This window comes from Pempheris klunzingeri, chromosome 2 (genome assembly GCF_042242105.1).
Source record: "Pempheris klunzingeri isolate RE-2024b chromosome 2, fPemKlu1.hap1, whole genome shotgun sequence".
NCBI classification, from domain to species: domain Eukaryota; kingdom Metazoa; phylum Chordata; class Actinopteri; order Acropomatiformes; family Pempheridae; genus Pempheris; species Pempheris klunzingeri.
Window position 1 is genome coordinate 1,244,571 of NC_092013.1, and position 22,240 is coordinate 1,266,810.

Genomic DNA, 22,240 nt, shown 5'->3' on the forward strand with positions numbered 1-22,240 from the left:
AACCAAAAACAGCTGTCTATCGCTCAGTTCACTGCCACCAGACTCCATAGACAAAAACAGTAATTTTGCTTCTGCACAGCACAGGAGGTGCTGGTCTACTGCTGCCTCCATCAGTTAGCTTGTCTGGGTTATTGAGTGACTTTGGTGTTTTAAAGAGTTACCTTGGATCCAAATTATTAAGCTAAAACACCAAAGTCACAGCAAACTAGACCAGCACCTCCTGTGTTCTGTCAGCTAAAAATCAGTGTTTTTGTGAATGTAGTCTGGTGAGTGTGCAGAGACAACAATCTGAGTTCTTTAAAACCCTGTGACTGATCAGAAAACCCCAAAGGCCCCTGAAACACACCAACATGTTTCTTGTTTTTTGTTTTGGACTTGAGTGAAGCCGGTAAACAGCTGAGATGGCGCCCGCAGCATCAAGAAGCTCATTATGGGAGACAAACAGAATGACACGCCTCACGTCCTTAAACGTCCCCTTCAATCACCACGCCAGGGCTCATACACGCCATGTTCCTCTGACCGCTAAACACAGAGGGTCAGCGCCACACGCTCACCCAGATATTATGACCATGTGGACGGAGCAGTTCTCTGATTCTGTTTTAACGTGTTTCACAAGACGTCCTGAGTGAAGGAAAAGCTGAAATGTGCTCTTTTATCCTCCAGCAGCTCATGTTTGTCCTCTGTGGGGGACACCAAACACCAGTCATGTGATCTATCTGAGTCCCGCTGACCTGTCAGGAGGACATCTCGGCCTTTCTGGTGATGTCTCTTAAAGGATAACTCTTTAAACCTGGGCCCTGGGTTAGTTGGCAAAGCCACCAGACTCCATTGACAAAAACAGTCATTTTTACCTTGCAGAACACAGGAGCTGTTGGTCTACCGCTGCCTTGATCGGTTAGTTTGTTTGTGTTATTGAGTGACTTTGGTGTTTTAAAGGATTAGTTTGGATACAACACAACCTTTATATAAGACACAATAACACAAGCAAAACTCACTCACAAGGCAACAATAGACCAGCTACTCCTGTGCTTTGTGAGATGAAATTACTGTTTTTTTTAATGGAGTCTGGTGTGTCTGAATAGAGCCATAAAACGGCTGTTTGTCAAACAAAAAGGATCTTACAGACTGTCAGTGGCAAAAACAAGTGATGACTGCAACATAATCCTTTGGGATAGCTGCACCTGATCAAAGTATGTGTCTGAAATTAAACAGGGATGTTTCACTTTGTTTCAGGAACAGCGTTTTTGAAGGTAATTCCTCTCTTAAAGGATAAATCTTGGGTTGGGTTAGTTAGCAAAGACACCAGACTCCATTGACAAAAATAGTAATTTAACTGGGGCTTCCTTAGTTAAAACAGCTTTGCCAGTTACATCAGATCAGCCTTTTTATTCAGGCAGGCGTTAAGTAATTTTATTACTTTTATTTATTCGTCTTTTGTTGGATCTTTAAATAAAAGTTTGTTTTTTTTAGTTTTTTTTTCTAATGTGTTTTGTTTTTAATGCCACACTATTAAAGGTGCTATACAAAATAAAAGTTATTATTATTGTTACTATTTTCACAGCAGTAGTCAGACGTGATGATGAGGTGTAGGACGCTGACAGGACCAGAGAAAGGGAGTAAATCAGATTGACCGAGTGGACGCAGATTTAATGGGACTGGACTTAAGATCCCAAACATCTGGAAACAAATAAACAACAGCAGCTGCTCACAGCGGGAGGAAGAGTCGCGGCCCGACTTTCCAAGCAGATGCTGGCTGTCCGAACATCTGTCTCTGTCCGCCCGTAAACATTTGTGTTTCAGGGTCACTACCTGTCGCTGCTCGCCACGAACACGTAGACCGAACCAGCTCCCAGAGGGACGGTCGCTAAATATCACCAGAATAATCTAAAAGATGTTATAATTACACAGAAACTACACACAGGGGCTTTAAATTCACCGTATTAGACTAAAGAAAAGGCTGCACACAGGCAGAGAAAACACGTTTAAAGGTCTGATGGCTATTTTTTTCTTTTGACCACACATATGTTCATACATATGTTTCATCATGATTCAAGAGAGACGCCTATTTTACTCGTGTTAAGATGATTAGTTTGGTCCTCGTGTTGAATGATTTCGATCTGAAGCAAAAAGCACTTTTAAGTCTTTTAACCTGAAGTTCAAAAACAATTCCATAAATGCAGGTCTTTAGAGGAGAACTCCTCTGTTTCTCCCCCTGGGTCCTCTGTGTCCACATCCTGGTGTGTGAGTGACTGGTAGGTAGTAAAAGTGTTGGAACTGGTCCAGTAGATCACCTCAGCCAGCAGCCACCAAACGGGCTGCAATGGCTGCAACGTGATCCTTTGGGACAACTGCACCTGATCACAGTAGGTCCACTAAAAGAGCTTGTTTGATCCACTGACAGGCTCAGAGTGTTATTCTAAGTGTGTGACAGCATCATGGAAAGGATCCCTACAGAGAGAGACCTGGAAGATCCTTTTGGTTTAACCACAAACAGCACACACACCAGACTACATTCACTAAAACAGGGATTTTAGCTCACAGAACACAGGAGCTGCTGGTCGCGTTGACTGTGACTTTGGTGATTTAACTTGTTACATTGGATCTAAACTAAGTCTTTAAAACACCCAAATTGCATGTTAACACAAACAAACTAACTGATCAAAGCAGCAGTAGACCAACAACTCATGTATCTGCTGAGGTAAAAATAAACGTTTTTCTCAATGGAGTCTGGTGGCTTTCAAAGGAGCGCTATGACAGCTGTTTGTGGTCTATTATTGTGTGACTTGTGTGTTATAAAGGCTTAGTTTGAATCTGAACTGTCTCTCTCACTCCCTCTCTCCCCCGTCTGTCTCTCAGTTGGTGTGTGGTCCAGATAAACTCGGCTGAATGGGGAGCAGCTATTTTCGCTGCTGCTCTGCTTTCATTAACGCGTCTCTGCTGGGAGACAAACTAATGAGTCCCGGCTCTCTGATCGCTGCATCACAACTTCTGTGCGTCACTTCAGACGCTGTTGCTGCTCCGTCACAGCGGGCGCTCTGTCACGCACGCCGTGAGGAGCCACGTTCGCCATGAACACAGACGGCTATTTCAGAGTCGAGTGGGATTCTACTTTTACTCTTTTTTTAGACCCACAGAGGACAGAGAGGCACTCAAACTGACACTCACACACACATGAGATTTAACACATTAAATCACCTTTTCTAAAAACATGGTGCCAGAGTAAGGCCGATCTTATCAAAGCAGGATGCTGAGAAACTCTGCAACCAGACTTTTAGCACAGACCAGGAAGATAGAGCAGTTAACCCCTGGAAGATCCTTTTGGTTTAACCACAAACAGTCGTTATATCGCTCTCTGCAAACACACCAGGCTACATTCACTAAAACAGGGATTTTACAAATGTTCACTGCTGCCTCAATTGTTAGTTTATTTGTGTAATTGTGTTACTTTTGTTGTTTTAAGAGTCAGTTCAGATCCAACATCATATTTGTGTAACACACAATAAAACAAACAAACTAACCTGATCAATGTGGCAGTTAGTAATAACTGTGTTGTGCAAGATAAAATCACTGTTTTTGTGAATGGAGTCTGGTGTGTTTTAAAAGAGCGATATAACAGCTGTTTATGGTTAAACCATAAGGATCTTACAGGTCTATCTTCTTAACAGCAGAGTGTGTAATTCCTGTCTACATGACATACAGGTTCAGCCCACATGTGGTGCAGTATTTTATCTAAACCTCCAAACGCTGTCACTGTGGGGGGGATGACGCAGGTGGAGTGAGGGCAGTCCGAACCCTCAGTCAGACTACATTCAGTCTCCTGCTCTCTCTTCAGGACGCCTTTTCCTTTATGAAACACTTTCAAAAAAGTTTCAAACCCATTCACACACATCTGAGGCTCCGTCTGCCTCCCGTGTGGCGTTCAGAGCTTGTGACGTGTCCCCTCGCCGACCCAGCCGAACCTCCACTCTGAAGCTAACGGAGACAGTCGAAGAAGATAAAACGACATGATACGTTTTAGCTCGGCCTCATTTCACCCACGCTTCACTCTGGGAGCAGAAATAGACACCAAAAGACTGATTCAGAGTATTACACTGAGTGCTGAGTGCACACAGTGGAGCCTCACAGGACCTTATTTCAGAAAGAATCTGTCTGGTCGTCAGAGAGACAAACAAAGTTTTGATCCTGTTTGAATCACACGAGTGATGTTTCTCACTTTAACCCTTTAAAGTCACCAAAGTCTTGTCAAAGTCTTTGCACTCAGTGATCTAAACGCTGCGTCTGCGTCCTTGCTGCTGCTTCTTCTTCTGGTGACGTCATTTCTTGGAGGATCTTCTTCTTCTTCATGTCCCTAAAATGTGTCCAACCTCAGCTAAAAGGTCCCAGAAGTCACCGAAGCAGAATGAGTGAGAAAAGACTTCAGACTGGGAGAAACATGGAGAAAATCCAGGAATCAGACATGTTGTTCATCAGAGGAGACTAAAGAAAGACAGAGAACATGTTGATCCAGAACAACAGTGGATGTAGAAACAGAAACTAAAGATCTGTGAACCTCCAGAAGAGATCTGAACTGTTTCAGGTTTTACTTTCTGAACGACGGAGATCTGATAGAACAGAAAGATTTCCCCAGAGCCTCCACTGGTGTTTCTGCTTATTGTCCTCATTGTGGCCTCCATGTTGGTCAGAGCTTAATATATTATGAAATATCGGCACGAGGGCGTCCATTTGATTGATCTGTTCATTCTTCAGTGGTGGCTAACATGCTGCTCTCTTCTCTTCATATTTAGTTAGTTCGTTTTTAGTGTTGCGTCTAAATTAACATAAACAATTCTCTATTTTAATACAGTCTGTCTTATCTTAATTGTCAGAGTATATTTTTCATAAGGGATTTATTTGGTGCAAACAGACGCTCTGCTGAATAAGATAGATGTAAGTATAGATACATCAAGTATCCGGTGAGTGAAATTACTCCGCCACCGTCGGCCCATTCATTACAGCAAGAGAGGAAATCTCATCAGGGAGAGATGGAGGAGGACGAGCATCCTGGGAGGGCAGCATTTATTTGAGAGATGACTTTCCCGTGGAGGTGCTCCAGCCTCTGCACATGCAGATGAAGAAGAAGAAGCAGCCGTCTGAAGCCTCTTGGCTCTCGACGACAGAAGAGTCCCAGATAATCACTCCACTGGTGGATCAGCATTTTTCAGCCTTTCTCCAAATGGAGGTTTTGCTGAGCACGCTGTGTGCACGTACCAGACCGCCGGGGCGGAAGTGGGTGTGTTTCACCACGTCCCCTCGGGGTAAATGGAGCGTCGTGGCGACCTGTGGGAGCGTTATTGATCCGGTCTGTGGCTGCTAATACTCTCACCAGTTAAACCTTGGTATCGATTTTACATTTCTGCCATAAAAATATTCATTCATCATTGGTTCATTACCGACCTTTAGACCCACTGCACTGAGTTTGACCTGCTGTGGTTTAAACACACACACACACACTGTATGTGTGTATGTAGGCCTATATGTTTTAGTGTATGCATTTGTCAGTATATGTATATCTAAGTATATTTTCATTTTCTGTGACTTTTTCTCACAAGGTAATAAAAATACTATATATTATGTCATCCAACATTTTGTTTTGTTTGTTTTTGTTTCCTCTTATGTGTGTTATCATGTTTTATTACATGTTTTATGACATGGTGTACTTGATTCTGATCACGCTAATGGCCACAGTGACAGTCGAGTTTAAAGTCAAGCTAACAGTCACGCTAACAGTCACACTGACAGCCACACTAACAGCCACGCTAACAGCCACGCTCAGTCATGCTAACTGTCATGCTAAGAGTCACACTCACAGCCACACTCAGTCATGCTAACAGTCATGCGCATATTCACGCTAACTGCCACACTTTCAACCACGCTAACAGTCATGCTAACAGTCACGCTAACAGCCACGCTCAGTCATGCTAACAGTCATGCTAAGAGTCACACTAACAGCCACGCTCAGTCATGCTAACAGTCATGCTAACTGTCACGCTAACAGCCACGCTCAGTCATGCTAACAATCATGCTAACAGCACTGTGTATTATGTTATTTATTGTTTAAAAACATAACATTTTAAAAAGGGTTCCTGCAGTGTTCTTTGCTTTCAGTTGACAGTTTGCTGCCACAAATAAATTCTAATAATGAGAAGATGAGTTTGATCTGTGCTGTTGAGTCTAGTGAAGGCAATAAATAACTAAATGTGCTTTTAACCCACTTAAGTCACTCTGTATTCATTCAGCTGACACTTAAAGGGTAAAAGAGTAAAAGTGACACCGGTTGTCACGGCCTCGGTCGGCCATCTTGTTCCCTCCCTGAAACCTCCGCGGGGACGCGTTCAGTGTGGCGGCAGCAGGAGGATCTGAGGACGCTGACGTCAGGACATTTATACATTATTTACCAACAGGCTTAACTACCTCCAGAGCAAACGGTGCCTGTTACTGCTCCGGTTTAAGCTCACATGGGAGGTTGTGGTCTTTTACTGTGTTTGTAGAACAAACTCTGACACAAAGGGTGGTTACACGGCGACAGAAAGACAACGAGAGATGAGACGAAAGAGGGAGAGACTCCGGAAAAAATGTCTGTCAAGACACAAAAGAGACAGAATTTAAAATAATGACAGAGTGTGAGGAACAAGAGAGGCAGAAAGAGATAAAATGAGAGGCTGACAGCTTCCCTCATCAGTGTGATACAAAGATCCTCCAGATATAAGTGATGTGTCTAAATCAATACAACAAACTGATTCCAGAGATTTAAACTCTGATTTATCTTCCGACAGCCCCTAGAATAGACTCTCATCTCCCACTTCTTGACAAAGGCTGAGAAAGTCAGAACATTTTCTTCCTTTTGTTCAGTTTATTTGGGTGTTTATGATGCAAACTGTCACGTTCCTCTTCTACTGAACTCCAGTCTGCACAAAATGAAGAATGGAATAATGCCAGAGTCAATATTTTATTTTCATATCACTTCTTCATCCGTTCTTAAATCAAAAAGCAGCTTTTTTTTTTTGTATAATCGGGGTAAATGTTTATCTTTAACTATTATTGCTTATCTTGCCCCTGCCTTTGTTGCTGCTGTAACATGTAAATTTCCCCTGATGGGTGATCAATAAACTCTTTCTTATCTTATCTCTCATGCTAACAGTCAAGCTAGCAGTTATGCTGAACCTGGATACTGGTGTGTCCGCCATTCATGTATTCTAAATCTGTATTATCCTCATTGTTTAATTAAATTTTAGCTCATTGTGGGCCATCACACTGTGCAATATGGAGTCATTACATTTATTTCTGATAAACTGGCCTGGAACAAAATTAACTGGTCACCTCATGGTGGCGCTAAGTGAACGGTCAGAGGAAGAGCAGAATGATTAGAAATCATCCTGAAGGAGACATGAACTGAAGAGATGTCATTTCAGACGGACTTTTCCTTTTCACTCACACATGGAGAGGCTATTGATCAAATCCACAGAACCGAATCTAAAACCAGATCTTTTCTTTCTCTGACTGACTGGACGGGAGCACCGATCCCGTTGGTCCTTCCAGGGAAATAAATTGAACATGATTTTGGCTGCATCTTTGACCGAGAACAGACACACACACACACCTACAGACGCGAAAAGCACTGGTGTTAGCATTCATTCACTCAGACCACCGGGTCCTCTGCCCTCCATTACAGCTGGCACCGTGGCGGCTTCCTGCAGCCAAGGTCTGCACCGGACGGCCGGGCAGCAGGGACGACTAACTGCTCCAAAGTGGAGGAAGAGGCTCCAACAAGGACTTTTGAAAATGAGGAAAAGGTCTGAGCAAGGACTTTTGGAGATGACTGAATACTGGACTCTAACAAACACTTGATGAAATTTAAAAAAGTGCTTTAAAAGAGCGCCTGAAGCCAAATAAATCTGACTAAAGGCCAGACAGCTTCTCCAGAATAATGTAATGATTTTTTTCTTATTACTTTTTTACCCTGAAGTTTTTGAAAAGGTTCGATGCTAACAGTCACGCTAACAGTTATGCTAACAGCCACACTAACAGTCATGCTAACAGCCACACTAACAGTCACAGTAACAGTCACGCTAACAGTTATGCTAACAGCCACACTAACAGTCATGCTAACAGCCACACTAACAGTCACAATGACAGCCACGCTAACAGTTATGCTAACAGCCACGCTAACAGTTATGCTAACAGCCACACTAACAGTCATGCTAACAGCCACACTAACAGTCACAGTAACAGCCACGCTAACAGTCAAGCTAACAGCTACACCAACAGTCATGCTAACAGCCACACCTACAGCCACGCTAACAGTTATGCTAACAGCCACACTAACAGTCACGCTAACAGTCACGCTAACAGCCACACTAACAGTCACGCTAACATCCACACTAACAGTCACGCTAACAGCCACGCTAACAGTCACGCTAACAGTCACGCTAACAGTCAAGCTAACAGCCACACCAACAGCCACGCTAACAGTTATGCTAACAGTCATGCTAACAGCATGCATGGCTGTTAGCGGGACTGTTAGCATGACACCTCGGCCTCCTCCTCTCTGAGGGTTTTCTACGCTCTGACAGCTGGTTTAAAAGTTTTATTTTACCAGATGACGACATGCAGTCTTGCAGCTGCTGTGATTCTTGATAATTCAGCGTGAGCTCCACAGGAACAGTCCCACTAAAATGATTCCCCAGACAGCTGTGATGCAGGACAGCTCGTATGAAAGTAGGACCCTCAGCTGAGGAGAACTTAAATCTAAAGTGTCATACTTAAAGAGAAAACTTCAGGTGGCCCCTTTTCACTGTGTCTCTACGTCCTCTCCATGACGGTATCTGCAGCATGCAGGTGTCATCAGACATTTTGCAAGTGTTAATGCACCTTTCTACACAATCATCACATCAATAAATTACACAGAAAATTAAATTAGAGCTCATGTGCAGCTTCACTTTTAATTATTTAGCGACGCTGCAGCAAAGAGGGAATCTGGCGGTCTGATCTAAAGATGTCAGCGGTGTGATGTCAGTAAATTATAACTATCAGATTCACTCAATCACTCAAACTTAATGTCACCACGCTAACAGCCATGCTAACAGCCACATTTACAGTCATGCTAACTGCCGCGCTAACAATCAGTCACGGTAACAATGTTCACCTCGTGGTGGCGCTACCCTAACGGTCAGACGAAGAACAGGATGTTTATAAATCATCCTGAAGGAGACCAGAGTCAGCATGGTTCATCCTCTGGAGACCATGAATCAAAAATCTATTTAAAATAAAGACATATCCTCCTGCTCTCAGTCATGTTTACACAGAAACATGTCCCAGATAACTGAAGAATTGGACTGACGCTTTAAATCACTGAAATAACCCTCTGACGTCCTCAGCAGTGAGACAGGAGGGGAGGAAAGGTGTGGCGCTGAGACGGTATTCATGGTCTTTGATGCCGTCGCGGCTTTGAGCACAAATCAGCGCAGCAGAAAGAGCGTGAATATGTGAGAAACTCAGATTTCACACCAGTGAGTGTGTTCACAGAGGCTGAAATTCAACCCCGTCTCTAACAAATTACATTTATATACTGAAGGGACTCCAGACATCAGACCGACACGTCCGCACCTCTTTCTGGGAGAAACAAACAACGCTCGCTGTAGACATTACTGTAAAATAGTTGTACAACATAACACAGACAGAAAAGCTCCTGAATGAAGTGACTTTATGACTGAGCTGCAGACTGAGTGTCAGCTGATCTCCGTCCGCTCCGTCTGAGCCACAGAGAGCAGAGACATGAAGAGATGGATGTGATCCACCTTCAGTCACGTCCCTTCATCCTGCAGCATCCAGCTGATCAATAAGGTCCCTCAGTGACCCCCCAGTGGTCAGAGGGTCCAACAGTGACCCCCCCACTGGTCAGAGGGTCCGACAGTGACCCCCCCACTGGTCAGAGGGTCCGACAGTGACCCCCCCACTGGTCAGAGGGTCCTACCGACACCCGTTTACCTCACTGAGTCTCCAGGTCAGCTCTGCTAACACTATGCTAACTAGCATTAGCACTGTGCTCTGACAGCTCACCTAGCTAACATTAGCTTATAGCCTATAGGTTAGCTTACATTAGTCCAATCAGTGCAGCCTGAGCTCCAACCAGGAAGTGTTAGCAGAGAACCCAGAGCCACTAGAACCTGTTCTCCATCAGGATATGAACTTCAGACAGTTATTAGCTACAGAGGATGAGCGCTAACAGGCTAACTGCTGCTGTCCTGCATGTGCTGCTAACACCAGGCTATAGCTGCTAATATTAAATTCATTAAACTGGTTTGGATCAATAAAACAAGCTAAGCTAGCACGGAGTGAAGAAACACAAGTGACTCAGTTCTCACAGCATGTAGCGTTAGCATGTAGCATTAGCATGTAGCCATAAAATCCTTCCAACAGGATCTTTTTCATGACCTGGTGGGAACAAATCACAGATGTGGGATTTAATCCTGGTGACACCGACTCCACAGCATCTCTTTAGCAGAGCGTTATTAGTTTAAACTGATTTGTTTAAGCGTAGACGCTGTCTAGTTTACGCTAGTTATCCTTTAACCAGCTGCTCTGAGCTGCATGACCACGAGCAAACACGATGATAGTGTTTCAGTTGCTGTGACAGATACAGAAGAAATTACTACTAGGTTTTGCAGACCCCTTCAATTTAAAAGCTTCCTCACATGTTGAGTTAAAAAAAAAAATGTTTAATAATTTTTTTGCATTTCCTGCAAAACATGTCAGCAACTGCAAACGAGCTGCATATGAATTATTAAGGAGAAGACGACACTGGAAATGGAAACTGTTCATGGCTTCCTGAGAAACACGAAGACAACAGAGTCGTCGTTACTGTCATTAGATCCAGCTGTGCTCTTCCTGCTATGAAAGTCTAAATGTCTGCCGGTAAAAAGATGCTCCCAGATCTCAGCACCAAGTCTGGGGAGTGCAATGACACAGAGATGAAAATAAAATAAAGCCCAAGGTGTTGTTTTTTATTAAAGTCTGGACATTTATGAGAAGACAGAGAGAGAGGAGGAAACAAAAAGAGGGTCCAGAGAGAGAGAGAATAAGGAGAGATAAGAAGGAGAGATGAAGAGCAGGAGGTGAAGAAGAGGTGAAGACTGAAGAATTAGAGGGAGACACAACGAGAGGCAGAGGGAGGAAAGAGCTCAGATTGTTATTCTAAGTGTGTGGCAGCATCATGGAAAGGATCCCTACAGAGAGAGACCTGGAAGATCCTTTTGGTTTAACCACAAACAGCACACACACCAGACTACATTCACTAAAACAGGGATTTTAGAGAACAGAACAGTGGAGTTGCCTTGATTTGTTAAATTTGTTTGTGTTATTGTGTGTTACACAAATACTGTGTTGGACCTGAACTAACGCTTTAAAACTCAAAAGTCTGACAATAACACAAACAGACTAACTGATCGAGGCAGCAGTAGAACATTAATTCCCATGTAAAATCCCTGTTTTAGTGAATGTAGTCTGGTGTGTGTGCAGAGAGCGATATAACGGCTGTTTGTGGTTAAACCAGAAGCATCTTCCAGGTCTCTCTCTGTAGGGATCCTTTCCATGATGCTGTCACACACTCTGAGCCTGTCAGTGGCTAAAATCTACTGGACCAGTTCCAACACTTTTGTTCCAGCCATTTAGACACCAAAATGTGTAAAAATAGGGCCCAGGTTTTAAATTCAGAGCTCTCCTTCAGAAGTGAAATTCAAACTCTCTCCTTCAGAGCAGTCGGCACAGTTTGGTCCGGAAAGAGCTGAACTTAGCAACATGAAACCTTCGTCCTCTGACATGAAGATGAGCTGCTGTCTGACGTCCTGTCACATTATAAAAGCTGGAAGATGTCTCGGACCGTTTCCTCTCATGTGGAGCTGCTGACGTGCCAGCAGCCATTGTTCCTGCATCACCACAGCGCGACGCACCGAAGAACGAACTCCCCGCTGCCGTGCTGCTCAGTATAACAAATGAACACCTGCCTCCTCCTCCTCCTCCCTGTAGAGCAGACCTCCTTTCCTGGTAGTCCATTTTGTACTCCTGACTTTTCTGGGTCATCTCTCCAGCTCAGGAGCCCACCAGAGACCTCGTTCTCCTCTGTTCTTTCTCCTCTGTAGCTCATATCTCTGCCATCGGCTCCGAGCATCTTCCTCTGCCTCACTTCTGCTGCCATACGTCGTCAGAGCCACACTCACAGCACTCCTGTGGGTAGAAGTCTTTACACTACGCCTTTTAATTAAAAATTCACAGCAGTAGAAGATTTACTTCCACCTGGAAAACCATTTTTCTGTCTCTCCTCTGTCCGTCCTGTGCTCGGCCTCCACGAGATGGAGGGATGTTAGAATAAAGGGAAGGATTAAAGGACTGTCCCTCCATGCATGTGACCTCTGGCTGATGATCGATGCTGCTTTTCTTCATCTTCCTCTCTGTCTTCACTCCTTCCTCCTGACTCGTCCTCCTATCCTTCCTTCCTTCCTTCCTTCTGTCTTTATCCCACCTTCTCCGATTCCTTGAAGGAGAATTTTTCAGATCCTCTTATCACCCAATAGGTGTTTATACTTCACACGTCACTGACATTTAGACGTCCTTTGAGCAAAAAGTCAGGATTTGAAAGAATGACTCCAGTATTTTTAAACCTGGGCCCTAATTTTACTTATCTTGGTCCCTAAATGACTAGAAAGTACCACTGACAGGCTCAGAGTGTTATTCTAAGTGTGTGACAGCATCATGGAAAGGATCCCTACAGAGAGAGACCTGGAAGATCCTTTTGGTTTAACCACAAACAGCACACACACCAGACTACATTCACTAAAACAGGGATTTTAGAGAACAGAACAGTAGTGTGAGTTGAGCAGTGGAGTTGCCTTGATTTGTTAAGTTTGTTTGTGTTATTGTGTGTTACACAAATTGTTGGATCTGAACTGACCCTTTAAAACTCAAAAGTCTGACAATAACACAAACAGACTAACTGATCGAGGCAGCAGTAGAACATTAACTCCCATGTAAAATCCCTGTTTTAGTGAATGTAGTCTGGTGTGTGTGCCGTTTGTGGTTAAACCAAAAGGATCTTCCAGGTCTCTCTCTGTAGGGATCCTTTCCATGATGCTGTCACACACTTAGAATAACACTCTGAGTCTGTCAGTGGATCAAACAAGCTCTTTTAGTGGACCTACTGTGATCAGGTGCAGTTGTCCCAAAGGATCACGTTGCAGCCATTGCAGCCCGTTTGGTGGCTGCTGGCTGAGGTGATCTACTGGACCAGTTCCAACACTTTTACTACCTTCCAGTCTGCATCATGCACATAGAAACAAACATATAACATCAATGTAAGTCTATGAAGTGCAACTGTACCTTTGACTTAAATGTAATCGTAGTTTTAATCTTCACAATAAACGTAAGATTTTGTCCCAAATTAGCCGCTTAAGCAAGCGAGGGGCTGCAAAAAATCCACCCATTGAAAGATTTTCCTCATTTTTCTCTTTTTGTGAGAACATTTGGTCCCGACATGCAGAGAATTACACACAGCGCACTCTCACACAAAGAAATATAGACTCAATTAGTCTCCCTGAGCAGCAGCTGCAGTAGCGCCTGTTCTGTGTCTATATTAGAGATTTTTCCCCTCCTGATTAATGGGAAGATCAGAATGAACAAGAGCAACCCTGATGGTGAGAAAAATCCTCCTGGAGCACTGAAAAACTGCTTGAAGCTTTCTTACCTTTGCTTTCTTTTCTTTTTGTGTTTGTGTTTTGATATCAATAACCATTTATGAAAGCCACCAGACTCCATTGACAAACACAGTAATTTTACCTCACAGAAAACATGACTTCTTTGTCCACTGCTGTCTTGATTAGATAACTTGTTTGTGTTATTGTGTGACTTTGGTGATTGAAAGACTTCCAAAGAGATTCAAAGTAACGGGTTTTAAACACCAAAGTCACACCAACAGGACCAGCAACTCTTGTGTCCTGTGAGGTAAAATGACTTGTTTTGTGAATGGAGTCTGGTGGGTGTGCAGAGAGCGATACAACCGCTTAATTAGAGATGTCAGTGAGCAGATCAGACTCTAGTAGAAGTTTCAGTTAATTTAAAGTCTGATAACAATTTAAGGTGGAAAGTCAGAGTTAACCTGCAAACAGGATTTTTAACCACTGCGTGAAGAGGAAGCTGAGAGAGAGAGACACTGAGACAAAACAGGAGAGAGAGAATTAACCTGCAATCAGGCCTCTATTTAGCTGCAGTCAGCCACAATCAGCAGCCATATTAGCATTTAATTAGACCGAGAGCCACAAAGCACGGCCTGCCGCTCCGCTCTGATTACCTCACACACTGCTTTCAGACCGTGTGTGTGTGTGTGTGTGTGTGTCGTCCAGAGGAACAAAAGAGCGTCGGCAGGTTGAAATCTGTTCCCAAGCGTGAAAACATTACTCACACCCTCACACAGCGATGGTGATGCTGTGCTGTGATACACACACACACACACACACACACACACACACACACACACACACACACACACACACACACACACACACACACACACACACACACACACACACACACACACACACACACACACACACACACACACACACACACCTTGGGAGCAGGTGAGTTAGTGTGAATTAGCTTTACATCCGTCCACCCTGTGTAGTTTCTCTCTCACACCACTGTGATGGGAACAGATATATACTGTATAGAGATGCATATATAGATATAGAACTCATTTTAGTCAGCGGGACACATTATCACTGACGCTGCCTTCACATATATAAGATGCCTACAGTATGTATATAGGTAATTGTAAAATTAGTGTTTTTGTGAATGGAGTCTGGTGGCCTCGAAGCCAAAGAGAGAACCTCCTCATTTCCTGTCAGAAACGTCCGTCGGCGACGATGTAAAGCAGAGAAAATATTCTAAATACAGCGTCCACTTAAACTGCTGTTGTTTGTTTTGTAGATGAGCCTTTTTTCAGGCGTCTAAAAACCCTTAAACCCGTTTTCCTGCTGCTCCTGTCCGCAGCAGTATTTCACTTATCGTCTATGCTGGGACGCCGACCGCCATCTACTGTACTCAGCTTTGTGTCTCTCTGAGACTCAGGTGTGTGTGTGTGTGTGTGTGTGTGTGTGTGTGTGTGTGTTGCTGAGAGGCAGCAGGTGTACACGATGTGTAAGACATTTCTAAAAACGCCCTCTCAGGGCGGTTCGTCTCGGACTGAAGAGGCCTGTGTGATTTGTTATTTAAATGATTTCGGTGAGTGTATTTTTAGCCGAGCAGACTCGTCCCAACACGTTCCAGCTGTGTGAAAAACCCACACGAGGTGCTGCTGACCACAACGTTTGTTCCCTCATGTTTTTTTATACCGCTGTGGAAATGAAGGTGATGCAACAGCAGAACTTAAACAGTAACTCCTGTTTCTAAACCTGGTTTCTATCTATAAACCAAAGTAGGTCCACTAAAAGAGCTTGTTTGATCCACTGACAGGCTCAGAGTGTTATTCTAAGTGTGTGACAGCATCATGGAAAGGATCCCTACAGAGAGAGACCTGGAAGATCCTTTTGGTTTAACCACAAACAGCACACACACCAGACTACATTCACTAAAACAGGGATTTTAGAGCTGCTGGTCTGCTGCTGCCTCCATCAGTCAGTGTGTCTGTGTTTTATCGTGTGTTGAACAAATATTGTTTTGGATCCAAATTGACTCTTTAAAACCGTAAAAGTCATGTAAATGTGAAGTTATCATTTATTTGGTTGTTTTCTAGTAATTTGAGGTGTTTCTAAATGTTGAAACGCTTGTTATAAACACTCGAACACATTCTTATCAGAACCTGTAATTTTTCCAGAGATATTTTTACACACACACACACACACACACACACACACACACACACACACACACACACACACACACACACACACGTTAAACATTCAGACAGGATTAGTCCGACAGCAGTAACGTAACGCAGCAATAAAACCAGTTCAGAGCAAAATGAATCACATCATCTGATCTGATCCCAACGACAATCTCATCATAGAAAACCTGACATAACCACACACACACACACACACACACACACACACACACACTCACATATCAAAAACACACATCAATCTAATCTCACTGACAGGAAACACAATAAAATCTGTGCTATTCTTTCAAGTCGAAGCTAAATTCAAAACATTAGCGTCACATAGAGGAACATGTTAACTCTACAAGATATAAAAATAATATGACTTTATTTTATGTGTGTGTGTGTGTGTGTGTGTGTGTGTGTGTGTGTGTGTGCATTAAAGGGACATTTCCATAATAAAATCCAAACCGTCAGAACACCAGAAGTATTAATCTGAATGATCTGAAGCAGAGAAAAGCAGCTAATCTTCGTCACGATGAGCAGAAACATCAATCTGTTCAGCGCTAAACCTCCAGATCGGGTTTGTAGTTAATGTAAACAGTGCAGAGTTGTTTATTTTTTCGCAGGACGTGTGCGTGTCGGACGGTGAATGAAGCCGTCCGTCTGTCACAGCAGATTTACAGACACACAGCAAACATCACTGTGTGTGTGTGTGTGTGTTCTTGTACTTATTACGTAGTGGGGACGAGAGCATTTTACTGCACAGCGAGGACGTTTTGGTTTTAAGGTTCAGGTTAGAATCAGGTTTAGGTTGAGGTGAGGGGACGTTTCGGCCGAACTTCACGACTCCAAGCGGCGGTTTGAGGGTTCAGACTCGGTTTTAAGGTTCAGGTCAGATTACAGCGCCAATCGGATGCGACTTCGCCTCAAGAACGCCTCGGCAAAGCTCGCTGGAGCTGCGTTCGCAACCTATTGATCAAGTGTATCGGCAACGCATCTGGTGGAATAATTTGGTGACTCTGAATCATATAAAATGATATGTGCCCATCGTCAGCGTTTGGCGTTCCAATCACACCGAACCAGGAAGCAAAAGCAGTAAAGACCGCCTCCTCCTTCGTGTGATTGGCCGATGAGCGAAGCGCCAACGCTGAGAATATTTTACGTTTTTGTTTTGTGCATCTGAAAAATGCCAGAAAAACAAGATCCTCAGGTTCTGATTCAGGTTTACACGTTCGGTGGGCGTGGTTGCGGTTGGGGTCGGGTAAAGCTCTCTGTCACTGACTCACCGCCATCGTCCTCGTCGAAGGAGTTCATGCAGGGGAAGTAGATGGCGAGGGCCTCGAAGGACGCCGACAGGCTGATGCGGCTCTGCGATCTCTCCATGTAGAGGCCCGCCGTCGGGCCCGGGTCGGCCGGCTTGGCCAAGCGCGGCTGGGCATTCTTCACGCGGAGTACGGCTCGCGGCGTCTTGGACGGCTGTCAGCTGCCCCCCACGGCAGATCCACCTCACCCCGGAAAGAAGAGTCGAGCAGGAACCCCCGAGGCGCTCAGACCGAAGGCGACCGGCGCAGAGAAACTCGAAGCGGACACCGAAGACGGATTCTGATGTCAGACGGCGTGGAGGCTCATCCTCGTGGACGACCTTCTGGAGAGTTTTGGCGCTCCGAGCGATGATGTGATTGAGTTCTCGTCTATCTGAACCCGTCTCTTCCCGTCATCGCTGCTCTATCCGCTGGATTCTCTCAGACCGGTGCTGCTCCTCATCCTCCTCTTCATCCCCTCAGAAGTCTGACGGACTCGTCGGCGGCTGGTCGTGGCGCTTCACGGCTTCTCCACGCCGCCAAAACCCGGCCGTCCTCTTCCCGTTTCACAACAAAACTCCCTGAACTCAGTCCGAGCCGCTCCTCCTCTTCCTCCTGCTGCCGTTTGTGCATTCACAGCTCGGATCGCTCTGAGGGGCGGAGCGACGGGAGGAGACGCTGGTGGCCGCGGCGATGCTGACGCCCAGCTTGTTGCTTTCCCGTCTGAGTCAAGGCTCGCTCGCCGTGGTCATGTCCTCCTGCTCCTCTTCCCCGCAGACAGACGGACTTTCAATCTGTTGCTTCTGCTTTGATGTGAGCTGAATCACAGTCAGCGCTCACCGCTCCCACCGCCAGCTCGCCGTGTGTCGCTGCTGTGGTGCTCCGTTGCCGTGCCGATGCTCCGCTGACTGTCTGCTTCTGAGACGGGAAAGGACAGAGAGAGAGATGATGGGAGAGAGAGGGAGGGAGGGAGGGAGGGAGGGAGGGGGGGAGACTGTTGCTGGCAGCTCGGCCAATCAGAATGTGGATGAGGGAATATGGGCGGGGCTTAGAGACAGTGGAGGAGATGCAGAGCAGGACAAGTTTACTCTGCCTGTCTCTCTCTCTCTGTTGCTCTCTCTCTTCCTGTCTCTCTCTCCCTCTCTCTGTTGCTCTCTCTCTCTTCCTGTCTCTCTCTCCCTCTCTCTGTTGCTCTCTCTCCCCACTCTAACTGTGTCTCTCTCTCTCTCTGTTGCTCTCTCTCTCTTCCTGTCTCTCTCTCCCTCTCTCTGTTGCTCTCTCTCTCTTCCTGTCTCTCTCTCCCTCTCTCTGTTGCTCTCTCTCCCCACTCTAACTGTGTCTCTCTCTCTCTCTAACTGTCTCTCTCTCCCTGTCGCTCTCTCTCCAATTGTCTCTCTCTCTCCTTCTCTTTTTCTCTCTCTCTCTTCCTGTCTCTCTCTCTAACTGTCTCTCTCTCCCTCTAACTGTCTCTCTCTTCCTGTCTCCCTCTCCCTCCATCAGGCCGACTGGCCCTGCCCACTAAAAACCTGATTCCACCTCACTGTCGTCCATTGTTGTTTTCCAACCCCCCAGGAAGGTCTCCAGGCGCAGGGCTAACAGGAAGTTAGCACAGAGCTAACAGGAAGTTAGCCGCCTTGACACTTGACATTAGTCTTGCAGGCTCTATGGGCCCAATGCTGAGGAAGATCCTGGTACTTTTCTACCCAGGAAGTGACACTTTGTCTTCATGCTCCACTGAGCAGCTTTCAGAGGGATGAAAGGAGCCTCTGACGCTGAGTCCAGGTCTGTGCAGACGTCCATGAGTTCTCCTCACTGACTCCCCTCCTCCTAAATACAGGCATGAACCTGACAAACAGCAGAATGTGGGACTCTAAAAGCAGATCTGGAGCTTATTTTAGAGGCTTTAGAGGCTTTAGAGGCACCTACAGCAGCTTTAACTAAACGTAGCAACACCCCCTCGTAAAAGAATACCTCATAACGAGTATGAAATCAAAGTTCATTAAAGTTAGTTCAAGAAAGCAGGGTCGCCTTGTACCAGCACATCAGGATTATGTAATCAGATTACAAAAATGAGTGAATGAGTGAATGTTATTTTGCGTTACACAAGTTTTCTGTTGGATCCAAACTGACCCTTTAAAAACACCAAATCACACAACAACACAAACAAACTAACTGATGGAGGCAGCAGACCAGCATCTCCTGTGTTCTGTGAGCTAAAATTCCTGTTTTTGTCAATGGAGTCTGGTGTGTTTGCAGAGAGAGAGAGTGTTGCTTTGAGCCAGCAGCCTGCCGGTGCTTCATGCAGGCTCTTTACACTGCGATGCCTCCGTCCTTGTGTGCTCTGCTGAGTGCACCGTGGCCACTGAAGTGCACCGGCATCGTGTTGACAAGCGTCGGGCCGCTCGCTGTGAGCATGCTGTCCGAGCTCGCCTTATCACAGGAGCGTTGACCTTTTACTACAAGTACCTGCCTCAGCCGCCGTCTCCGCCTCTTTCATGTCGCTGCCTCGTTCCTCCATCTGCTCCTCTGGCAGTCTGTTTTCTTTTTGCTTTCCCACCCGTCGTCCTGCTGCTCTCATCAGCTGTCTTTACCTTTCTGCTTGTGTTTCTCTCCCAGTTTCTTTGTCTACAGTCGACAGTCGTTCCACTGTTTCCCTCCTGTTGTCTGTCTGGATCTGATCTCCACACTCATCCATGTCTCTATTTACTGTTTCTTTTTCAGGGTTTCATTTGTTGGTTGTTTTCTCCGCAGTGGTGGTTATTTATCTGTCTGTCTTAACCCTCCGACATGCTTCCAGTGATTCACGTCCAGCTGTGGTTCCATTCACACCACAACTGTTGGCACACTAGTTGGCAGCAGTACCGCACCGTAATGTTGGTCATAAAAGTCAATAAGAAGAAGAAGCATCACGACAGCAAGAAGAGCTCCTGTGTTTGTGAACAAGAAAATGAATTATACAAAAAAGATTAATGGGGTAACGTCAGATCTGCCCGCACAGCCTCTCTTCAAATCAAGCATCCATAATGTAAAGTGGGACACGCATAGTCGCGGTGTTAGCTTTGTGTTTGCACGGACTCTCATCGCCACATTTATGGTCACGTGGAGCGAAACGAACTTGTGGACGTAGAAAGTAAGAATCCTGTTTTATTATCATCCTCCGTTTGCTTCATGTTAAAGTCTCCTTCTTATCTAACTAAACAAATGTTCAGTTGGGGAAAGTGCTAACGGTTCATGTGAGTTTACAGGCTAATTAGCCGCTCGGCTGCAGCACACTGAACGGCAGGTGAGCTCACCTGCGAATGTCCCTTCTGTCTATTTTGAAGCTTCTTACTCTTCAACACCGCTGCTGACAAGATTTGGTCTTCTCGTGCGTTTGTAAGCTAACTAAGGTAACTGAGCTAACGTTTACTGGCTCCCCTGCCGGTGCTCAGCTTGCCAGGGACACGCCCCTCTGGCTGCAGCTAAAGGAGTATTTCTGCTAATTACCCAAAGAGCTCTTCTTCCTTTTAATGATAAAGAATTATAAATATAACCAGTGGGCCTCTGCGTTGTGTCGGTCAGATCAGAATTTAATTTGATCAAATTTATTCTTTTTGGAGGGTTCTTCCAGGGGGAGGGCTCCTATGGGCCGGCCCTGCATAAAGGTCACGTCCACGCAGCCCGTCCGTTTGGCTGCCTGCCTGTCTAAACCGGGGCGTTGCCAAGGCAACAGCAAGCTGCAGCAGCGTCAGGATCAGCCAGCGCTGATGAGAGACGACAGGACCACCCAGAGAGGGAGGAGGAGGAGGAAACGATGAAGAGGCCAGCGGACGACACGAAGACGTCCTCTAACAGCGAGTTTCCAAAGTGACAGAAACCGACAATGAAGACGAGCGTGGAGCGATTTCATCATCACAGACGATCGGTTATTCCAGAAGTCACACACACACACACACACACACACACACACACACACACACACACACACTCTCTCACACACACACACACTCTCAGAGACATGTCGTCCGGTGAGATTACCCCGCTGAGTGTGTTCTTCCATCATAATCCCGCCTCACTCGGTTTTAACTCTCTAACTCCTCTGAGTGGAGAGAGCAGGTTCTTCATGTTCTTCATCACATTCATCATCTTCATCATTTCGTCTCCGTCTTCGCTCTGAGTTTCTCGTTACTTTTGGGACCTGGTTTTGATTTACTTTTAATCTTTCAACAAAAATGTGTTTTAACTTCAGCCCAATTATAGTCATTTGATTTTTGCTGGTTTTAGTCTAATTATAATAATAATAAATAAAATATAATAATTGTATCTACAGCTGTTGTTGTGTGTAGTTACCGTGGTAACAGTCGACTGGAAAGGCTGCGGACCACGTTGTGTCCATGCTGCTCCTGCTCACCTAGCATTAGCGTTAGCATTACCACAGCTAGCAGTGTCTGATTCACCAAGTGACGCCGACTGCTGCAGCCTCAAAGATGCTCAAATTAAAAACAGGTGACAAACAGCAGGCCAGCGGGTCAGAACCCAGAACCACGACAGGACCCCGACAGAACCACGACAGAACCACGACAGAACCACGACTTGACCACGACAGAACCACGACAGAACCCCGACTTGACCATGACAGAACCACGACAGAACCACGACAGGGCCCCGACAGGACCACAACAGAACCACGACAGGACCACAACAGAACCCCGACTTGACCCCGACAGAACCACGACTTGACCCCGACAGAACCACAACAGAACCCAGACAGGACCACGACAGAACCATGACTTGACCATGACAGAACCACGACAGGACCCCGACAGAACCCAGGTAGGACCACGACAGGACCCCGACAGAACCACGACTTGACCCCGACAGAACCACGACTTGACCCCGACAGAACCACAACAGAACCCAGACAGGACCACGACAGAACCATGACAGAACCACAACTTGACCATGACAGAACCACGACTTGACCATGACAGAACCACGACAGGACCCCGACAGAACCACGACTTGACCCCGACAGAACCACAACAGAACCCAG

General features: G+C 45.5%; 1 protein-coding gene across 1 annotated transcript in view; it reads right to left on the minus strand.

Moving 5' to 3' along the window:
* rims4 (regulating synaptic membrane exocytosis 4) overlaps positions 1-17,290 on the minus strand; it is a 30,216-nt gene extending 12,926 nt beyond the window's left edge. The window contains exon 1 of the mRNA XM_070849590.1: positions 17,194-17,290. Coding sequence (XP_070705691.1) covers positions 17,194-17,290 — 97 coding nt within the window. The remainder of the gene's footprint in view (positions 1-17,193) is intronic.
* Positions 17,291-22,240: the final 4,950 nt, after the last annotated feature.